Source organism: Diaporthe amygdali, assembly GCF_026229845.1.
Source record: "Diaporthe amygdali strain CAA958 chromosome Unknown NODE_19_length_847323_cov_64_739301, whole genome shotgun sequence".
In the NCBI taxonomy this organism is placed as follows: Eukaryota; Fungi; Ascomycota; class Sordariomycetes; order Diaporthales; family Diaporthaceae; genus Diaporthe; species Diaporthe amygdali.
Genome location: NW_026517039.1, coordinates 662,351 through 680,434, shown reverse-complemented (window position 1 = coordinate 680,434; position 18,084 = coordinate 662,351). Strand labels below are relative to the sequence as shown.

Sequence of the window (18,084 nt, the reverse complement as noted above, 5' to 3'; positions counted from 1 at the left end):
ATGTGTAGGTCCTCTACCTCGCCCTCCTCATATACTCACCCCTCTGACATTTTGACAGCAAAATTCTCCACTGACCGTGGCGAGGCCATCATCATCCCGCCAGTGTCTCATGAACCTCCAGCTGTGCACCCAGAGGTCGGCACAGTGCCCGACGAGAAGGCCAACATCGACCCAGAGATAGCCACCAGGTCGTCCACAAACGCCGAGGTACACGACAATGAGCAATATCCTCTTCCCACGGATGAGGAGCGAAGTACCCTGCGCAAGGTACCCGATAAGATTCCCGCCATCGCCTACATCCTCTGCGTCGCTGAGCTAGCCGAGCGTGCTTCATACTATGCCACCACCGGTGTGTTCAACAACTTCATGGAGTATCCTCTCCCTGAGGGTGGCAATGGCGCTGGTGCCGTAGCCAAGTCAGATGTCAATGGCGTGCCTGGTGCACTTGGCAAGGGTGTCCAATTCGCCTCTGCCCTAGTTCTCTTGTTCACTTTCCTCGCTTATGTGTTCCCCATCCTGGGAGCCTGGATCGCAGACACGAAGCTGGGCCGGTACAAGACTATCATCTGGGGAGCAAGCATTGGTGCCGTGGCTCACGTTATCATGGTCGGTGGCGCTGCCCCATCCATACTGCAAGCTGGCAACGGCATTGCTCCTTTCATGATCTCCTTCTTCATGCTTGCCATTGGCGCTGGCATCTTCAAGCCCAACGTCGCGCCCACGGTGATCGACCAGTATCAGCACCAGCGCGAGTATACCAAGGTGCTGAAGACAGGCGAGAAGGTCCTCGTTGACCCTGAGACCACTATTCAGCGAATTATGGTGATCTACTACGGTTTCATTAATATTGGTGCCTTTTTTGCTCTGGCTTCGACCTACGCTGAGCGTTACGTTGGTTTCTGGTTGGCCTTCCTCCTACCTACCATCATCTATGTGCTCGTTATTGTCATCTTCGTCGGCGTAAACAAGAAGATTATTAAAAAGCCACCCATGGGGTCTGAACTCAACGATTTCTTCAAAATCACATGGATCTGCTGCAAGGAGAACAAGTTCATGGTGTGGAAGAAGGGTTTCTGGGATGCCGCACGTCCGGCTGTCTTGGCAGAGAAGGGTCACACGGTGAAGTGGAACAACCATCTTGTTACAGATGTGGGCCGCACCTGGGCAGCGTGCCAAGTCTTCCTTTACATCCCTATCTACCAACTGAACGACGGCGGCATCGGCGCAGCCGCATCAAACCTGGCTGGCTCGATGACGCTCAACGGCGCTCCGAACGACCTGCTGACCAACTTCAACTCGCTGACCATCATCATCTTTACGCCCATTATGGCCTACGGACTCTACCCCTTCTTGGCGAAAAGAAACATCCGGTTTGGTCGCATCAAGCGTATGACATTCGGCTTCATCCTTGCCGCAATCTCAGGCATTTGCGGTGGACTCGCGCAGCTGTATGTCTACCGGACCTCGCCTTGTGGGTATCAGGCTTCGACGTGCGATAACGTGTCGCCAATCTCGGTCTGGTGGGAGCTGCCCATGATCATCCTGGGTGCCATCTCAGAAATCTTCGTCAACGTCACCTCCTATGAGATAGCATACTCTCGCGCTCCAGGCAACATGAAGTCGGTCGTCTTTTCGATCTGTCTCTTCATGACGGCGCTGTATGCCGCTGCTGGCGAGGTGTTGACACCTGTCATCCAGGACCCGTATCTTGTCGTAAGTAGTCTCGTACCAACGACTGTTCTTTCTATCCCTTCGATGGGATCTTGCTAATACAGCCATCACAGTGGATCTGGTTCGGCCCCGCCATCGTACTCTTCGCCCAGACTGTAATCTTCTGGTTCCGCCACAAAAATATTGACGAGGATGCGTACATGACCTATGACACCGACTCGGATTTAGAAGTTGAGCCTGTGCACAGCAACGACGCCAAGGATGCGGCGGTTGTGGACGAGAAGACGTCGCCTGTAGAGAAGAGCTGAGATTGTAGTAATGTTTAGCTTAGTTCACCAGGCTTGGGCTGAAGAAAGTATGAGCACGTTGCATGATGTTCCTTGGAGTACTCCCTCATAATTGTCATGAGATAGACAAATTTCACCCTTCACATCGCCGGCCGGAATGGACTGGATTAGTCCACTTGATTTGATCATGGAGAAATCATTCTGTAAGACGTCGCCATACGAGGAGTCATCTAGAAGGGGTGATCCTGACGAGATGTGATCCCTAGGTGCTGCACTGGTCGTCGGAGGAATCACTAACGCGAAGGACATGTCCCTAACCCCTCTCATTGTGTAGGTTCTGACTTGATGGGTTTCTGATAATGAACAATTACGGTACAGATTAAATACCGAGCTCGATTTGCCTCAGTCGCTCGAGTCCTGCCCCAGCATCTTTGTAGCAGCCAATTGCATCTGCCTTTCCGACATGATGACCAGGCCTTTGTCTTCGGGAAAACTGTAAAATGTTTCCAGACCTATTGATTGCGCGGACTGCTGGCCGTCGGACTCGACTTTGTTAGAATCGTTGTCATCCAAAGTGTCGTCATCGAACATCTCCCTCACAAATCGTGCCTCAGCCCCCATCCAAGGAAGCCATGCAGCCAAAATCCTCCGTCTCTCGTCGGTATTGAATCCTTTAAACGTGATGCGAGCCTTTCCCGAACTCTCGAGACTTGCATTCAGCTCTCGCGCGATCCAAAAATACTTGTTCTTAGAATCTGCTGCTTCTTCCACGATACCAGCATGGAAATATTTGAGAACCGGCATGGCCATGGCCGCCCTGCCCGCTGCAATGAGCACTTCGGCTGGTGTCAACTTAAGCCGGCCCGGTTCCAGGTAGGGGGCAAAATTTGCAAATATCAACTCAAGTGTCTCGAGTTTTGGCCATCGCCATTCCGACATTGCCGCGTTGATCCCGAACTCGTCCGAAAACGGCTGGAAGAACGCTTGGTGCAAGGGCAAATCAGAGACATCCAGACGCTCAAGACTTTGACTGTAGTCACGTAAGACAGCGGAGAACTTTTTCAATGTCGATGTGAAGGTTTCAAAAAAGACATATGAGCCTGAGATTCGAAGGCAGCGGAGAGAAGGTGCCAACGTGGGCAATGAAATGACGAAATCTATCGTTCAGTTGGCAAATGCTTCGTGTTTGTCTTGAGACCAAGGAGGCACGGAACTTACCACTCAAATTCCTCCATCCTAGTTGCGAAGCGTTGACTTTTATCTCAAAATCGCAAGACTTCAAATTTTGCATCCTTTGTATCATTGCCTGTGCAGCAGGCAAAGGAACGCAATCGAGAGGGAAGGTGAGGTGCGTTACCATGTCGAGAGTAGATGGAAATTCGGACTTGATGGCCCACAATGCCACATTGGTAGGAATCTGGCCCGAGCCTGTGACCATGTCCAAATCAGAGCCTTCCCAAAGCGAGCTTGTGTGAATGGAAGAACACAATCTTGTTGTTAAGGAAGGATCTAGAGTGTTAGACATAGACACAAAGATGATTTCGATGGACCGTGGTTGCTCTTCATCCCTGTGAACTTCCCAACTCTGAAGGTACTGTAGCAGGTGTCCGATTTTCTCCATTACCTGGCTGATCTGCACAATGCCCATGTCCCTATGCCAAGGACCCGTCCAGCGGTCGTCAATGGTGATCTCAAGTTGGCTGAGAAACCTTCTTCGCTCGTTAGTAAAGAATTCCCTGAACCTTAGAACATGCCTCTCTTTTGACGGATTGATTCGGATTCGGCTGAAAAGGCGCATTTCAACATCATTCTTCCATTCTTTTGATACCGAAGCCAGTGGACCGCCTTTGAATGGTCTTCCAATTGCATTCCGTAGGGCTTGATCGATCGCTTCAGTACGAATCATTGATTGAAGCTCAGGAGGAAGTTGGATGAAGTAGTGAAAAGTCATGTTGTCTCGCATCTGGCTGGTTGTGTTGGCTGCCCCGTTCGCCGCTGTCGCAAGGTTTTTGAGATCTTCGTCCGGCGAGCTGGTGCTCTCAGGGCTGTTAGAAGGGGCCATGGTACCTGCGCAGTAGCTGGCGCCACTTGTCGGTCGGTGGGAACAAATTTCTGTGACTGGAAAGCCTGTTGAGCTTGTTTTGAAGGATGGAGAATTTGATGGGGTCATATGTCGCCACGTGGATTAATGGGAAGATTGAACGTGATGAGCGGCCTTGGAATGGAAGGCGACGTAAGTTGGTCAGGTTTTGCGACTTGTGTTTGAAAGGGGAGCTGCAACAAGGTGTCTATTTCAGAACACAGCAGTGAATAAAATCAGGCATTGAAAGTTGGAAGGTAGACCCACCAGCAAGTACGCAGTGAAAGGAATAAAAGTCCAAAGCGAAAGTTGGAAATGCCTTGGGCAATCAACGACTTCCAGGGGAGACGCGCGCGTGCGACACTCTCAAAAGTCTTTCATGCTTGAGATACAGCTTGCTGGAAACTTAATTGCTGGCGTTAACATTTCTGGTGTTTATATCTCCATCGAACGAGGTTGCATTTCCACCTTTACTCGAAGCTCCTTTGGTAATAACACGTGGAAAGCCTTTCTATCTATGTATTTCAAGAATCTCAAGGCTTGAAAAGCTAAACATGAGCGGGAAACCTCGTCCACTGCTCGCCCATTTGGCCCTCCTTGTAGCAGTATGAAAGCATGTCGATTCAAGCGTATTTGTTGACAGGCGAGCCAGTGCCTCCAACTGGTAAGGCAAGCCATACCACGAGGAAACTGCCTCACGATAACGTATTCTTCACCTTCCCAGTCCTTTGTTTGGTCTCTTACTCCTCCTTCCGAGCTTCCCACCGGCGATCCTTCTCCCATTCAACCGCGTCCATGACGATATTTGCGTGCCACTCTTTTCCAGACAACGGCGCGTACCCCAAGACTCTTCTCGCCTTTCGAATATCATATGTGTGGTCTTCGGTGCACCACTCGTATCCCTCCCGACTGAACGCTGGCGGCGGCTCCATGTACCCCAATGTGAAGATCAATAGCACCCACCACACAACCCATACAGCGATCCACATCACCCACGCCGGCACGATCCTGACCCTAGCCTTACCAGGACCGCCGGCACCGCCGACGTCCTGGTCACGGATCGCAGCGCAAGTAACGCTCGTATGCCACCACAGCGGCACGTCGTCCCCGTCCGACGCGTTGAACGCCTCGCCCGCCACGCCGGGCCGGCCCTCGATCATGGCCTTGGCGGCGAGGACGTGGGCGGAGGCGCAGTTGCCCACCTCGACGAAGCTGGCCATGTTGCCGCCCCTGCCGACCTGGAAGATGGGCCTACTCAGATCCTGGAACAGGTCGAACATGAGCGACAGGGCCTGGCCGTCGCGGACGCCGTAGATGTTGGCCGGCACGATCACCGCCGTCTTGAGGCCGCCCTTGCGCCAGCTCTCGTTCGAGTCGAGTACTAGCTGATGCGCCGTGCCCTTGGTCCATGCGTACTCGAGGATGCCCTTCCACGGCGCCGGTCGGCCGGTCCAGATGGGCTCCGACTCCCGGATGTTGGCGTGTTTGGCGGTGGCGTAGACGGAGTTTGAGGAGGTGTACACCAGCGCCTTGACGAACGGCCTCTCCTTGGCCAGGCCGAGCAGCGTCTCCGTCCCGGTAACGTTGGTCCTGTAGAAGTCGCCGCGGCGCCCGTAGGTCGCATTGGGGCTTGCAGTGTGGAAGATGACCTCTGGGCGGACGTGGTCCAGGATTTTCGCCACCTCGGTAGCATCAGTGATGCTGCAGCTGGTGTACTCGGCTTTGGGGCTGTCATGAACGTTGCGCGAGATGTCTCGATCGATAATCCACACAGGCCCGCATTCCGGGTCTGCGAGGAGCTGCCCAACCAGATGGAAGCCCAGGAAGCCACAGCCGCCCGTCACAAGCACCGATCCGAGGCGCTGAGACGGTGGCGGGGTGGGTGGCGTTGCTGAGGGTTTCGCCATCCTAGAAGCCATGTCATATCATTGGGTCTGAGGGCAGGAGGCGCTCCAACTTTTTGAGGGTGGGTGGGATGTGTCGGGAGTTATGGAGTTGCTCAGGGAGAGGGACGCGGACGCAGATAGTGACCGAGATCTAGGCCGAGACACGTTCGCTCCTCGTGCTTGCTATGCAGCATTCCGCATTGCGACATGCAGTGTGACGCTCGGAAAGGGCGAGCCGTTATACTCGGCGTATAGCCAGGCCGTCCTATCTCTCGCGGCTTCTTCCGAGTTTAGGGATGGCCACCTTCTTATCTTGTAATGATGCAACCGTGTTTAGTAGGTTTCTGAGAAGTTATGACTTGAGACTGGTACACAGCTCCTGCCACTACAATGACCAATTCGAGCCCTTGGGAGAGGCGAGCGCTGAAGCTTATCTATAATTGGGAGAACGCACCACGGCAGAGCGGGGTCGTCTTAAGCTCCCGTCCAGCCGGCCTAGTTGACGACGACGGTGCGCCAAGACAGAACTCCGTGAATATTAGTCGTCAATTGCCAACTTGGATATAAGCATGTTTAAATGAAAATTAGAGGGCGGATTATTTGGAGTGATGTCATATTGCTCTGTAGAGACCCTTCTTACTAGGTCTAGCGGTACCTTTCCCAATTCCTCGATCCTTGATATCGATGACTAGCTTCGTGAGCTACAGAAAATTCCAATTTGATGGAGTAAAGGGTAAAAGGGGGCAGACCATCTGGACTGGAAACGGAATCGTCGAATATTTGAAAGATATTCATACTTGTCTCTTTAATCTTTGGGCTCCTGAAGGATGCTGATGGGACCAAGCCAAACCAAATGAATGTAATCTGTTACAAAACGACTAAAAGATGCGCACGGGGAAAAAGTGAAAGGAAAGGAAAAGACTCCTATGATATACCATAACTGCTAAGAGATGATCGATTTCGGCTACAAGAACAAAAGTAGAGCGTAGTTTTGGGAGACCTCAACTTGCGACTCCGTTATTCGCCATATGTATTTATGATGTGAATTTTGATGGAAAGAAAGGAAGAGAGCAATAGACTTCAAGTCCATTCGTAGTCTTATCATATCGAGCTGATAGAGGTTGGAGGCAGTCCCAACTATGGTTGTGGCATCACTGAGGCCGAGGGAGAAAGGAGGGGTCGTGGGATAAGTACTATATGACGACGATCCTAGGGATCAACCCAAGTTTTTGGATATACCTAAGATCAACACCTAGCATTACGCTATTGGTGACTTGTGCTCTCTCAGAAAAGCAGCGGACGGATTTAGATGGCACCACCTACCCCGGTACCTCGACAGGTTACTGTTGTACACGTGTGGTTTCTTAAGGCAGAAGACCAATTAATCCATTAATGCTAAATTTTCTATAATATTTCGAGTTCGCCTCTCCTCAGTGGGAATCTGATCGTTCTGACCGACCACTTGCTATATCCGAATTTGGCTTCTTCCAATGTTGTGTGGGAGCAGATCCCAAGGCAGACGGGATCGACAGCTCTAGATCCTTCCACATATCCTACTGTGTTAGAAGGCTTGAATGCTTATCTCTCATTTGCAAGCTCCAATCTCTGCAGTCTATGCAGCTGCCCGACTGAGCACAGCCTCACGGCTGCCTACCTCGTCGCTCTCTCTCGGGCCGCCAGATCATGCTCGTCTTACGTGACGGTAGGAGAGACTTGTATCGCCACTTTACTCAGCAGGTCTAGCATTGCTTGGCAGCGTCAACATGACTCTGTGGCCCAACAGAAGCGGTGTATCACCACAATCGAGTTCAGCCACTTCACCGCCGAGTGGTGCCCTCCCTTGCTGGCATGCTTGATTATAAGCCTAACACTTAGGCTTACAGCTGACACGGGGGCCTGCTACTGCTTGGCGTGCTGACACAAGGTGTAGGCTCGCGATGGCCCCATGTCCTTCTCCGGTCATTATAATTGCCGCAATATGGAAACGACACGAGCGGAGGAGTGCGATGTACGATGCCATGTATGAAAGCTGCACGTCACGCTTCTCATCCACCATCCCGGTGCTGCCCCGTCCTCAGCGGCGCCACATCCTGCAGCCGGAACTTCTGCTCTGCACTCTGCTGGTCCGATCGCTGGTGCCTCAGCACCTCGCCGGCGGGCAGTTCTGCCTGAGGCCCGAAGCCACGATGACTCTCCGCCGCTGGCAGCTCACTTACAACGGCGTTCATATTGCGTGAGCTGGGTTGTGATGCGAGCTCTTGCGGGACCTGCTGCTGCTGCAGCTGCGGCGGGAACTCGTTCGCCGTGCGAATGTGTGCGGAGTGAGGTGGCGGCGGAGTCCGCGGCGTGGGTGGGCCGTATATGTCGTCGGGGTCATCATTCTCGTTCCCGCCTATTGGCGAGGCGTAGTCGGGGAGAAGCGCAAAGTCGGCGCCGGTGCTGGCATCGAGGCGCCCTGTGGGCCCGTAGTTCACCGACGAGACCCGCGCGGGTGGGATATCCCTGTCTGCCGATACTGGAGAGACTGGCTCGTTGAACTCGGAGGGGTATAAGCTGCTGCTGAGGTCCTGCACGTCTCGGATGGCCGCTGCGTCGGGCACGTGGTCAGGCCTGGGGGTGCTGAAGCCGCGGACGACTGAGGCCGGCGCCGGGGCTGATGCGCTTGCTGTCGCGACCGAGATTGCTGCCACGCTTTCTGCCGGGTAACGATGGCTTGCTGCTACGTGATGACTGGAGCCCACTGGGTCGTAATACTGGTAAGGGGCGTTGACAGTGACCTCGCTCGGGCACCAGTTCGTGCTGAGACCCGACGACGCATAGTAGGCCGAGCCTGCGGCAGACGAGCCCGGCTGAGGTGTGTTGCCGTACCTCCAAGGCTCGAGATGCTCATCCGGGGGCTTGTGTCCGTCCTGCCCTGTCGCGCGTCCTTGTTCGCCGACTATCCTCCTGTAGACCTCCCGGTGATGCTCCTTTTTCTTGATGTGGCGATAGTACAGCCAGAAAACACCCGCGCAGATCAGCGCAGTCCCAAGCCCAACGCCAATTCCAAGCCCAGCCTTCGCTCCCGAACTGAAGCCATCATTGCTACTCGCTCTCGCCACGGTGGAAGTCGCTGTTCGAGACAAGCTGGAAGTCGGCGAGGGCGTCGTCGTGGCGGATGGGACTGGTGCACCAGTGGTAATTGGCCCGGATTGTCGTCTGATCTCCGTCAGAGACCACTTCTCACTGTTTGATCCTTTATTCTCCTTTGTGTTCTCGCGCAGGTTAAACCAGCAAGGTGTAGAGCTCGTGAAGTTGATTGGTATCAGGACAAAGGCATCGTAGGGCTCGGCTTCTTGCATGCGGACTATTCAGGGGCTGTCAGCTCACAGGCATCCAAGTTTGGGGGTTCCAGTCCCAGTGGGTGTGACCGTACTTTGCCTCACGCTATTGGCTGTCTCATTCTGGTAACAGAAAGTATAGAGCCATGGGTCAGGATAGGGAGACCGGTACGAGACATTGACTGTGTCCAGATAGCGGAAGACCTCTCCTCCTTGCGGGTAGATCCATGTAACGGAGAGCTGATCGTCGGAGGCGTCTGCGGCACAGAGACCAAAATGACTCGCCAGTATCGCGAGAACAAAGACAAGCGCGGAGATCGGGAACGGTCGAAGACGACACGGAGACGATCTAGGTGGGCAGATCACCGGCTGCCATGGGTCGGCCCGTGATGGCGCCATGTTGCGCTGCCGAAGTCGATACAATGAAACGACATACTATTCGCAGGGATGAGACATGGCATAAGTAAAGACAGACGGGCAAAGAAACACTTCTCAGTGGTAGGACATGAGCAAGAGGCTGGAAAATGACAAGGAAACGAAATGATGGAGCCGAACGTGGGGAGACGTCGTCGTTCACGAACGAGTAAATGGGCAGATGTGGGGAGGTTCGGGTCACAGATGCAGGGGAGCTCTGAAAGATGGAGTCAATCTTCCAAAGGCGTACAACGCTGCAATCCCGGTTCACTCCAGCCAGGCTTGGCGAAGACAGGGGGCCAATTTTAGAAGCTGAATGAGCCTGTGCGCCTGGGAATGACCGCGGTCTTGAATCCTTCGGCCCCCAACCGCCAGCATCGCCCATGTGCGTACGTGCAGCTCAGGCGAAGCGGCTCCCTTAGGCCGCTTCTACATGCTTTTATCCCGTAGATGCAGGACCAGTCCGGGTGTGCAACTGGCCGCGGCGTCCGGGCCAGTCTCTGCGCCATGGTTGAGCCACGCTGCTCTTCGGATCTCATCCATGTGCCGCTGTCATATACTGGGTTGGAACATGTAGGCAGACCTTAAAGTCGAATCTTGGGGTATTCTCATTCTTCCCTGGATTTTTCTCAAACAGTTCGGAATTATGCGAGCCGCTCAAAAATCAAACGGTTCTCCGGATAGAAAACGTCAGCTTTTCCGTGACTGGTGCCATCATCTTCGAATCCCGCATCGGCTTCCCCCATTGGCGTCTCACTCCAGTTCCCGTCTGTCGGGGCGAAAGGTATGCATCGGTCAACCACGGTGATTATCATCCTGCGAGCGAGCGGCGCGTGCAGCAAAGCAGCACACCGTAAGCACCACGTGGCCGTGCGCCTCAATTCTCGCCCTCGACCTCCTCCTCGTCATCATCATCGCCCGCATCCTGAGCCTCAGGCAGCTTGAACTGCGCCTGGAGCTTCTCCACGAGCGCCAGGATCTCCTGCTCGAAGGCCTTGTCGAGCGCCTTCTTGTCCCTGCCCGCACCCTCCCACTCGGCCCTCGCAACGCGGATCAACGCCACGGCGAGGTTCTGCAGGCCCTCGCCCGTGATCTCCCCGCCCGATTCGACAATGATGCGCGTGTAGTCCTCGAGGAACTCGGGCAGCGTCTCTCGGATGCGCAGCCACGGGTCTGCGTCCTCGCGCCAGCAGGGCTCGCCCGTTGTCGTGGGCACGAACGCCTGGTCCACGTCGTACTCGTGGTAGTTGTCGAAGATGCTCTTCGCCTTCAGGTACTTGGCCGTCAGGATGCTGTTGACCACGCGTGCGCGCTGGATCATGGGCCCGTTGACCTTGGCGTCCACTTCGCGCTGCTCGAAGGTGCGGTCTGCGAACTTGGGCGCATTGGACATTGATCGTTGGCGTGCGTCGGCCATTTTGACTAAGATCCAAGGGCTGAGTAAGGTTCCGGTTTTGGTGCGCGTCGGCTTACTACAAGTTTGAAGGCTTGTGGGTTGGTCGTCATGAGTCTCTCTCTCCCTCTCTCTCTCTCTCTTAATGGACACTCGCATGAAATTGGTTACCCCTGATGATCCATGCTTGAAAGAGGAGTCGACCCTAACCCAGTAACAGCGGTGAGCCTACATGTGTAGGTACCTAGGTACCTAAACACCTACCTACCATCAAGATCCAAGAAGTTTGAGCTTCCACTGCAAATTCTCAAAAATTGAGAGTCAAATAGAGACCTTTTTGAGCTAGTAGTTTCCAAAGCTTTCATTTCAGGTCATGTCTGCGATGCTCATGCTTTGTGCAGTTGATCTGTTCTCGTACTGGTATTCGTCCTCTATTCTCTTGGGATTCAACTGAACCAAACATTCAGAATGCTTTCTAGCCACATATTGCTATTTTCTGGTTGGTAGGAAGATTTTTCGGGGGCAGAAAGGTTTCCCACATGTGTACGATACGATTGAGCTGGATACGCTTTACCAACGCCGCCTTCAATCTCTTGAAATAGCGTCTTGCTGAAACTTCTCTGTTCCACCTGCACATTACGCATGCTTTCCCATCCTTATGCGTGGCAAAGAATGAGTTCTTGGTTAACTGACTGCGCTGTGTGTGGAGTGGAAATTCATTCGCTAGTCCGGGCAAGCCTTCATCTAAGGGTACTGCCATACTTTCACATGAAGTTTTAGACCCCATAACGCTATCGCGTCGCTCAGGAAAGCCTATTGAGCATACCTTAGACATGACATCCCCGAGGAGTTCTAATAAACGTCCTGGTTGTGGATAGAGTTGTTTGGCTTACAACCTATAGGCTTGGTTTGAAAGTTCGAGAATTCCGCCGTCATTTCCATCTACTGCCGAAAATTGCTTGCGAGGTCTTGCTGAAAACCTTCTCCGTGAAGACCGTGACCGTCATCGTAAAGAATTGAAGGTCGCGCAACACAAATGCTGGATCTCGGCTGGACAGCTGGAGGCGCGACCAAAGACCAGCACCAGGCTGGCGGATCGGAGTTACGCATGTAGCTTTGGTTGACCCATTGAGCGGGCTGGAAGTCACACGCACTTGGAATCATTGTCTCAAAGTCTGGTTCCTGGTTTTTTTGAGTGGGAAGAGGTTCCGTTGGGTGGTCGGGAAGCACTCCCGAAATCGTTTGTGTTGTACCGTGGCCCACATCAGCTTCTCGCGGTCCAGTTTTGATTTACACGAGACTGCGCACTTCTTATCCTGCGCAGATTCGATGGACCGAGTCTGTGCCACGTGTTTACTGAGCTACTGTACTGCTTTATAATCAGCCCATTACAGGAGTTCTTCCAGCGAGGCAGTTCCATACGCAGCCTGCTCTCCACCAATCTTCGATCACCACACCGTCAGCAATTGCTCGTAGAACGCGCCCAGCTGCTCTTCTTGATCTCGAAGGTGTATCTCCAGTATCCAATGTCGCTTATTCCCATCTTTTCCCAACGTAGTCATCGGAACATCGTTATCTCTGACGATGTACAGAGTTGTCTTATCTTTGGGGATGCGTTCGTGTGGGAATGAGCCCACGAGATGCCCAGCTAGATCAGCACCGAATTTCCACCCATCCGCCTCGGCGTGCTGGGCCGCAATTTGATACAGCTGCTTCCCAGTCATGTCCGGGTTTTCCTTGAACTTGGATTGCACGGCCTTCCAGATAGGCTCCAGAGCATCTCGGATCCTGAGCTTTGCCGGGTCATTTCCGAGCACATATGTGCGGCCAAAGTCGGCTTCCCATTTCTCGAACACCGGGCCTAGGTCAACGACAATTATGTCATCCTCCTGGATGATCCGATCAGGTGGGTTCTCGGCGAAAGGACATAGGCAATTCGGTCCACTCCTGACAACTCTTTTGTGCCAGTGGGACTGAAGACCGTAGCGACTGGTTCCGAGTTGATGTATCTGATCGTTCAGATCCTTCTCCCCGATTCCTGGGCGGATCAACGTCTTCTCGACCTCGTCGAAGAGTGCGAGGGCTTTGTTCTGAGCATCTAGGAGGTTCTTGGCTCGATCTGAGTCATCATATGTCTCGAGAGGCTGCCCTTGGGAGGCGGATCCGGAGAACAGGCTGGACATGTTCCTATGCACGGTGCGAGTTTGATAGGAATTGGGCGGGCTAGTGTTGAGAACGGTTCATGGAGAAAAATAGACGGTGTGTGTGTAAGCAAAGCGGCAGAGCCTTGATTTCGGCAACTTTCCCCGCACTGGCAGCAGATTACAAAAACTAAGTTCTAACTAAGTGTCTTCGGGGGTATCTAGAGATATATTCCGGCACGCTCGGCCTACGACAAATCTCCCGGCGTCGCGTCCGGCTTATTGTGTGTTCATAGGAATATGCGTCCTGCACCGTTCTGGGATACAAACGCGACAGTAATTCAGGATGCCTTCTGGCTACATGTGGCTTGACATAATCTGGATCCTTGAAAGGCTGATGGCATTCGGGGCAAGTGTACTTGTGTTCGACAAGATCGCGGTGGGCATGCTTTCTTAGCGCTGCTTTCAATTTGTTGATGTTGCGTCTTTTGGGAGAATCAGGTCTCCACTCACACACAGTGCATTCCATCCCTTCTATCTGCGTGGAAGAACTTGAGGCCTCCGTGAGGAGGCTGCGGAGCGTTTGCATACCGACTTCACTCGTTGGGACGGGTGCCATCGAGACTGGATGTATGGCCCCAGGACTTGTAAGGCTGTCTCTTAGCTGATAGTCTGTTTGGCACATCTTGGATGCGATCTCGCCTGTGAGTTCCGAAATGGGTTGACAGCTGATACTGTTAAAAGCCTTCAGTAAAGTGGGCTCGGGGGAAAAGGTCGAGAACTCCGCCCTCATTTCCATCTGCCGCTTGAGATCCGCCATCATCTCCATTTCTGGCCTATAACCATCATCTTCACCGGCCTCAGGGCAATGTGGGGGTGAGAGGTCACCAGGGCTTGTGTCCAGTTCAACACATCCTTTCAGCCAAGGCATTTTTTCCGGTAGTGTCACCTTAATTTGCCCTTCTCGACCACCTGGTGGTCTTTCGGAACTTCTAGGGACGCTTTCCGGGGCGCAAAGCCAGGGCGACCTTTCTTGTAGGGTTCCTCGAGCAATAGCAAGATGTTCAGCAGCCGACACCCCTTGAGATGTATTTGATAGTTTCTCAGGCTCTGTCTCCTCCAACATTGTATGTTCAAGCCCGCATCGATTCATGCCCGAGAAGGCTTGGCTACCCAGTGAGCTTCCGACCATGCTTATGCAGTTTTGATCACCCAATATGAACGGTGATGGTGACACATCCCATGTTAACTCAGGCATGATTTCCAATGGCGCGAAGGGCGAATTCGGATATATAACACCCCTGGGTCCGGATCGTGCTTCAAATTCTTCGAGTATTGTTGTGTTTATTATTGGACCACCGTCCAGTTCCGCAACCGCCGGACCTGATCCAGTGAAGCTCGATATGTCGAGGGAGCAATCCGCATCATCAGAAAATCTGTCAGCTGCTGGTGTCATCTCGGTGACAGCTACTTGCCCCTCCATCCAAGCGATTATATCACGGCCCGGCGCGGTTCTATTCACATTAGGGGCACATCGTTGCCACTGCAAAAGCTGGAAGCTCGGGTGCGAACGATTCCTGAACGCAAGATGCTTCAACGATGTGGACAGTGGAGTATATCTTTTGCGGAATGGCGAATTCGAGTCTTTGTGTTCGTTTGGGACCTCCTGCGTGGAGTCGCAATCGAAGATTTTCCGTTGCCCGGCTTGTTCCATTCGGAGGGCACTGCCACGTCCGTCTTCATCATCAATTTCCGATGTTGCGAACCGAGTCGTGAAGACTGACGCTGCGTCATGGCGCTCCTGAAGCGGTGTCACCCTCTTTGCGATTGGTAGTCTCTGAACTTGATTGACGAAGTTTGATGGCGTTGTACAAGACTCCGCGTCACCCAGAAATTCAAGCAGGAGGTCTTCGCTTCCAAGGATGAAATCCAGAGGGCTCGGCAAGCATTGATCCTCGTCAATGTCTGAAACTTGTGCTAATAAAGCGTCGGCTGCCATCCAGTCCTGTGACTGCCGGTAGCAAGTTACCAAGAGTTTGAATATGTCATTCCGTGACGGATTGTCAGAAGCCATAGTGCCAGCAATGCAACGAATTTGGCACAGATGCTCGCAGGTTGTGCGGGCTTGCTCGAATTCCAGTTCATGCGCGAGCGAGAGAGCTAGCACAAAGACGAGCTGAGAGGTCGTAGCGAATTCCTCTCGAGTGTGCTCTGCCAGATCCAGGACCAGCTCTTTTGCTTCTTTATCTCGGCCTTGGAAGAATAGGGACAACGAGAGTTGCTTCCGTAGTCGTCTGTGTTGGACGTCATCGAGGCCCGTGTCTCTGTGGTGCTCCATGGCTCGCCGGAGGAACGTTTCAGCTCCCAGAAAATCCAGGTCTTGGATCGCTTTGTGAGCCAGTTTACTGAAGCCGTCAGAAAAAACCGACGTAAGGTTGAAATTAGGGAGAATCTGTGGCCTTCCCGCCGGAGAATTCGTCGCGCCATCTCCTGGATAATTTGTGGCCTCATACCCATTGATTCGCACTGCGGAAGGTAATACAGACGCTTGATTTTGCCTTTCATTCCGTCGTAGAATGCTTAAGATCTCGTTACGTTTGAAGGTAGGCATTCTAGATACCATGGAAGAGCTCGCATCGCGACCTATCATTTGAGTGTTGCTATTATCCTGTCCACCCTCGCCCCTTAATGTGCCAGCGGCAGTACTTGCAGCTTTCTGGAAGGCTCCGATCGCAAGGAGAAAATCTTCCATGTTGTGGAGGAAGCGACGCTCGGATATAGAGTTGGATCTGTCCAAACAGAGGGAGACTTTTGTCCGGTCCTGAATGCGTTGATTGAGCAGATGCAACTGAGACGATATCACGGCTTGAGAGTCTCTGCTTGCCAATGCCAAAGAACTAACTTGCATGTCAAACTCGGCCGCATTTCTGTTTTATTTGAACGTCATGAATAAATGTTGAACATACACATCGATGACCTGTAGCAAAGTCTGCAATTTCCAATTGGACATCCGAATTTGACCTCGATAGGAAGCAACATCTCTTGTGTGTTGCTGAAGTCTTTTTGCAACCCTTGCTCGGTATAGAAGGCTGGGTACAAGGGCCGAGTGCTTGATTCGTATGCGATTTGCCAGTTCAGAAAGTCCAGTTAAAGTTTCCTGACAGTCTGACAAGGTAATGTCGATTCGACGCCAAAGGTTTTGGTCGATGGAAGCCAGGTTGAGGGAGTTGCCTCCGCATTTCTTCAAAGCGGCTTGGACGGACAACAGAACGCTTTCCAGACCACTGACTTCCACGCAGAGAGAATTGGCTTCTTCATCTGCATGGCAAATGAGTTGTAAGAATTCATAAGTCTTGCTGGCTGCGCCTATCAGAGTTAGTATTGATGCGGTGACTGATAGCGGATCCATGACAGCGACATGTCTTTCGGCCCGGATGAGGATTATCCCAGTGCTCGATGTTGTACGCGGTTTTGTACGAGGCCCTTCTAAAAAAAATTATATGCTTTAAGTGAAGGCTTTTTGTTTTCTCCTTTTTTCGAAAACAAAAAGAAGAAGAAGAAGAGGGCGGAGCACGCCCGACCTGACCGCTAAAGCAGTAGAATGGGGGCAGTCGGTGTCGTCTGGGGCCTTATTTAGAATCGCTGAGATTATTACTTTGAGGCTCGGAAGCAGGGCGATGGTTGAAGTGACAGCATAAACCCGGGCATGAGTTTCCCAGTACTGTAACTGATCCATCAGATTGTGGCTTATGCATGCTGCGCTGGCCAGGCAGTTTTCAACCTACGGGCAACTCAACCTGCAGAAATGCCTGAAGCTCTGGGGTGTGACAGCATTTGAGTCGCATATCCTTGTGCAAGCTAGCGAATAGTGACAGCTCTAGAGTCAAATGGAACAACGAAGCTGGCCGTGTTCTTTTTACACAAGTATGCAAAGCCACAAAAACGGTAGGATTGGCGATTATATGGAGCATCGCAGCCCCAAATTTAGATATCCAGCATGAAAAAGGCCCCAGAGGGATTTGGGCTCACGAACTGTGAGAGCTTCTATTTTCGTTCAGTGAGACATTGGCCATCTCGGCAATCAGGCTGTCTGCCCCTTCACCAGATCCACGGGTATCACTCAGAGCGGCGGGGTCAGCTTTCTGCTCCAACTGCCCAAGCCCTCGCAAGACCGCCTTCGCCGTCTTTCGGTCAGCGTATGATTTTTGGGTGGCATTCCTACAACCGTAAACATGTGCCTTCACATCGCTGTATTTCTTGTCAGTTCAGGAACAGACATCCCAGACATTGCAAGCAGTCACACCTGTAGCTGCCAAATATGGCAGCACCTCGTCCTCCAGTAGCTAAATAACACTCCGGCTGCCCACTGTCCTCGCTGGACTTCGATTTAGGGCCATCCATGGGTCCTTGCCAAAAGTGGAATGTGCTATGACCATTCATGGAAAGCCATTCAAGAGCAGCGCTGAAAGTTTCGAACCCTTTGTGTCTGTTATCGGGAAAACCAGTTACCATCGGTGCTGCATCGTGCCTGTTACAATCCTCGCCGTCAGTGCCAAATATGTGAAGCCGTATTCTGGGGGGTTGCTTAGCGTAGATATCTACGTACCAGGAGGAAATGATCGATGGCGCGCAGCGCCCACGACTAATAGCATAGAAGTGCTTGCGTTGCTTTTTGCCCCCTGACATCTTGGAGCCGAGGAATGTGTAGGCAAAGATTTGTGTTCACGTAGATTGCCAGCTTTAGTCCAAGCCGCTCAAGTATAGCTTGATGTGAAAAGCTATGATGCCAACCTACGTAGGTGATGATTTCGAGAGTATGCGATTTCCCTCAGAAAGCGCGAGAAAGAGGGGTGAGAGGGGGCTCGGGCTAAATCGAATCACCTTAGCTGAAG

The 18,084-nt window shown here is 52.6% G+C and overlaps 6 protein-coding genes across 6 annotated transcripts; 1 reads left to right on the top strand and 5 right to left on the bottom strand.

Moving 5' to 3' along the window:
• Positions 1–1,979, top strand: J7T55_010570 (uncharacterized protein; the record flags this gene model as incomplete). The annotated part of the gene is made up of 3 exons (XM_053145128.1): positions 1–4; positions 59–1,713; positions 1,785–1,979. 3 exons carry the CDS (start codon positions 1–3, stop codon positions 1,977–1,979), a joined length of 1,854 nt encoding a protein of 617 aa, XP_052992417.1.
• A 381-nt stretch (positions 1,980–2,360) lies between these two features.
• Positions 2,361–4,020, bottom strand: J7T55_010569 (uncharacterized protein; the record flags this gene model as incomplete). The annotated part of the gene is made up of 2 exons (XM_053145127.1): positions 2,361–3,115; positions 3,177–4,020. 2 exons carry the CDS (start codon positions 4,018–4,020, stop codon positions 2,361–2,363), a joined length of 1,599 nt encoding a protein of 532 aa, XP_052992416.1.
• Positions 4,021–4,778: 758 nt separating this feature from the next.
• J7T55_010568 (c-3 sterol dehydrogenase c-4 decarboxylase) lies at positions 4,779–5,957 on the bottom strand (the record flags this gene model as incomplete). Its single annotated transcript, XM_053145126.1, has 1 exon — positions 4,779–5,957. One exon carries the CDS (start codon positions 5,955–5,957, stop codon positions 4,779–4,781), a length of 1,179 nt encoding a protein of 392 aa, XP_052992415.1.
• A 2,012-nt stretch (positions 5,958–7,969) lies between these two features.
• On the bottom strand, positions 7,970–9,643 carry J7T55_010567 (uncharacterized protein; the record flags this gene model as incomplete). The annotated part of the gene is made up of 2 exons (XM_053145125.1): positions 7,970–9,270; positions 9,340–9,643. The coding sequence occupies 2 exons, from the start codon at positions 9,641–9,643 to the stop codon at positions 7,970–7,972; spliced, it is 1,605 nt and encodes a 534-aa protein (XP_052992414.1).
• An 892-nt stretch (positions 9,644–10,535) lies between these two features.
• Positions 10,536–11,075, bottom strand: J7T55_010566 (uncharacterized protein; the record flags this gene model as incomplete). The annotated part of the gene is made up of 1 exon (XM_053145124.1): positions 10,536–11,075. The coding sequence occupies one exon, from the start codon at positions 11,073–11,075 to the stop codon at positions 10,536–10,538; it is 540 nt and encodes a 179-aa protein (XP_052992413.1).
• Positions 11,076–12,499: 1,424 nt separating this feature from the next.
• Positions 12,500–15,530, bottom strand: J7T55_010565 (uncharacterized protein; the record flags this gene model as incomplete). Its single annotated transcript, XM_053145121.1, has 3 exons — positions 12,500–13,238; positions 13,612–13,651; positions 13,706–15,530. 3 exons carry the CDS (start codon positions 15,528–15,530, stop codon positions 12,500–12,502), a joined length of 2,604 nt encoding a protein of 867 aa, XP_052992412.1.
• Between the last annotated feature and the right edge of the window lie 2,554 nt (positions 15,531–18,084).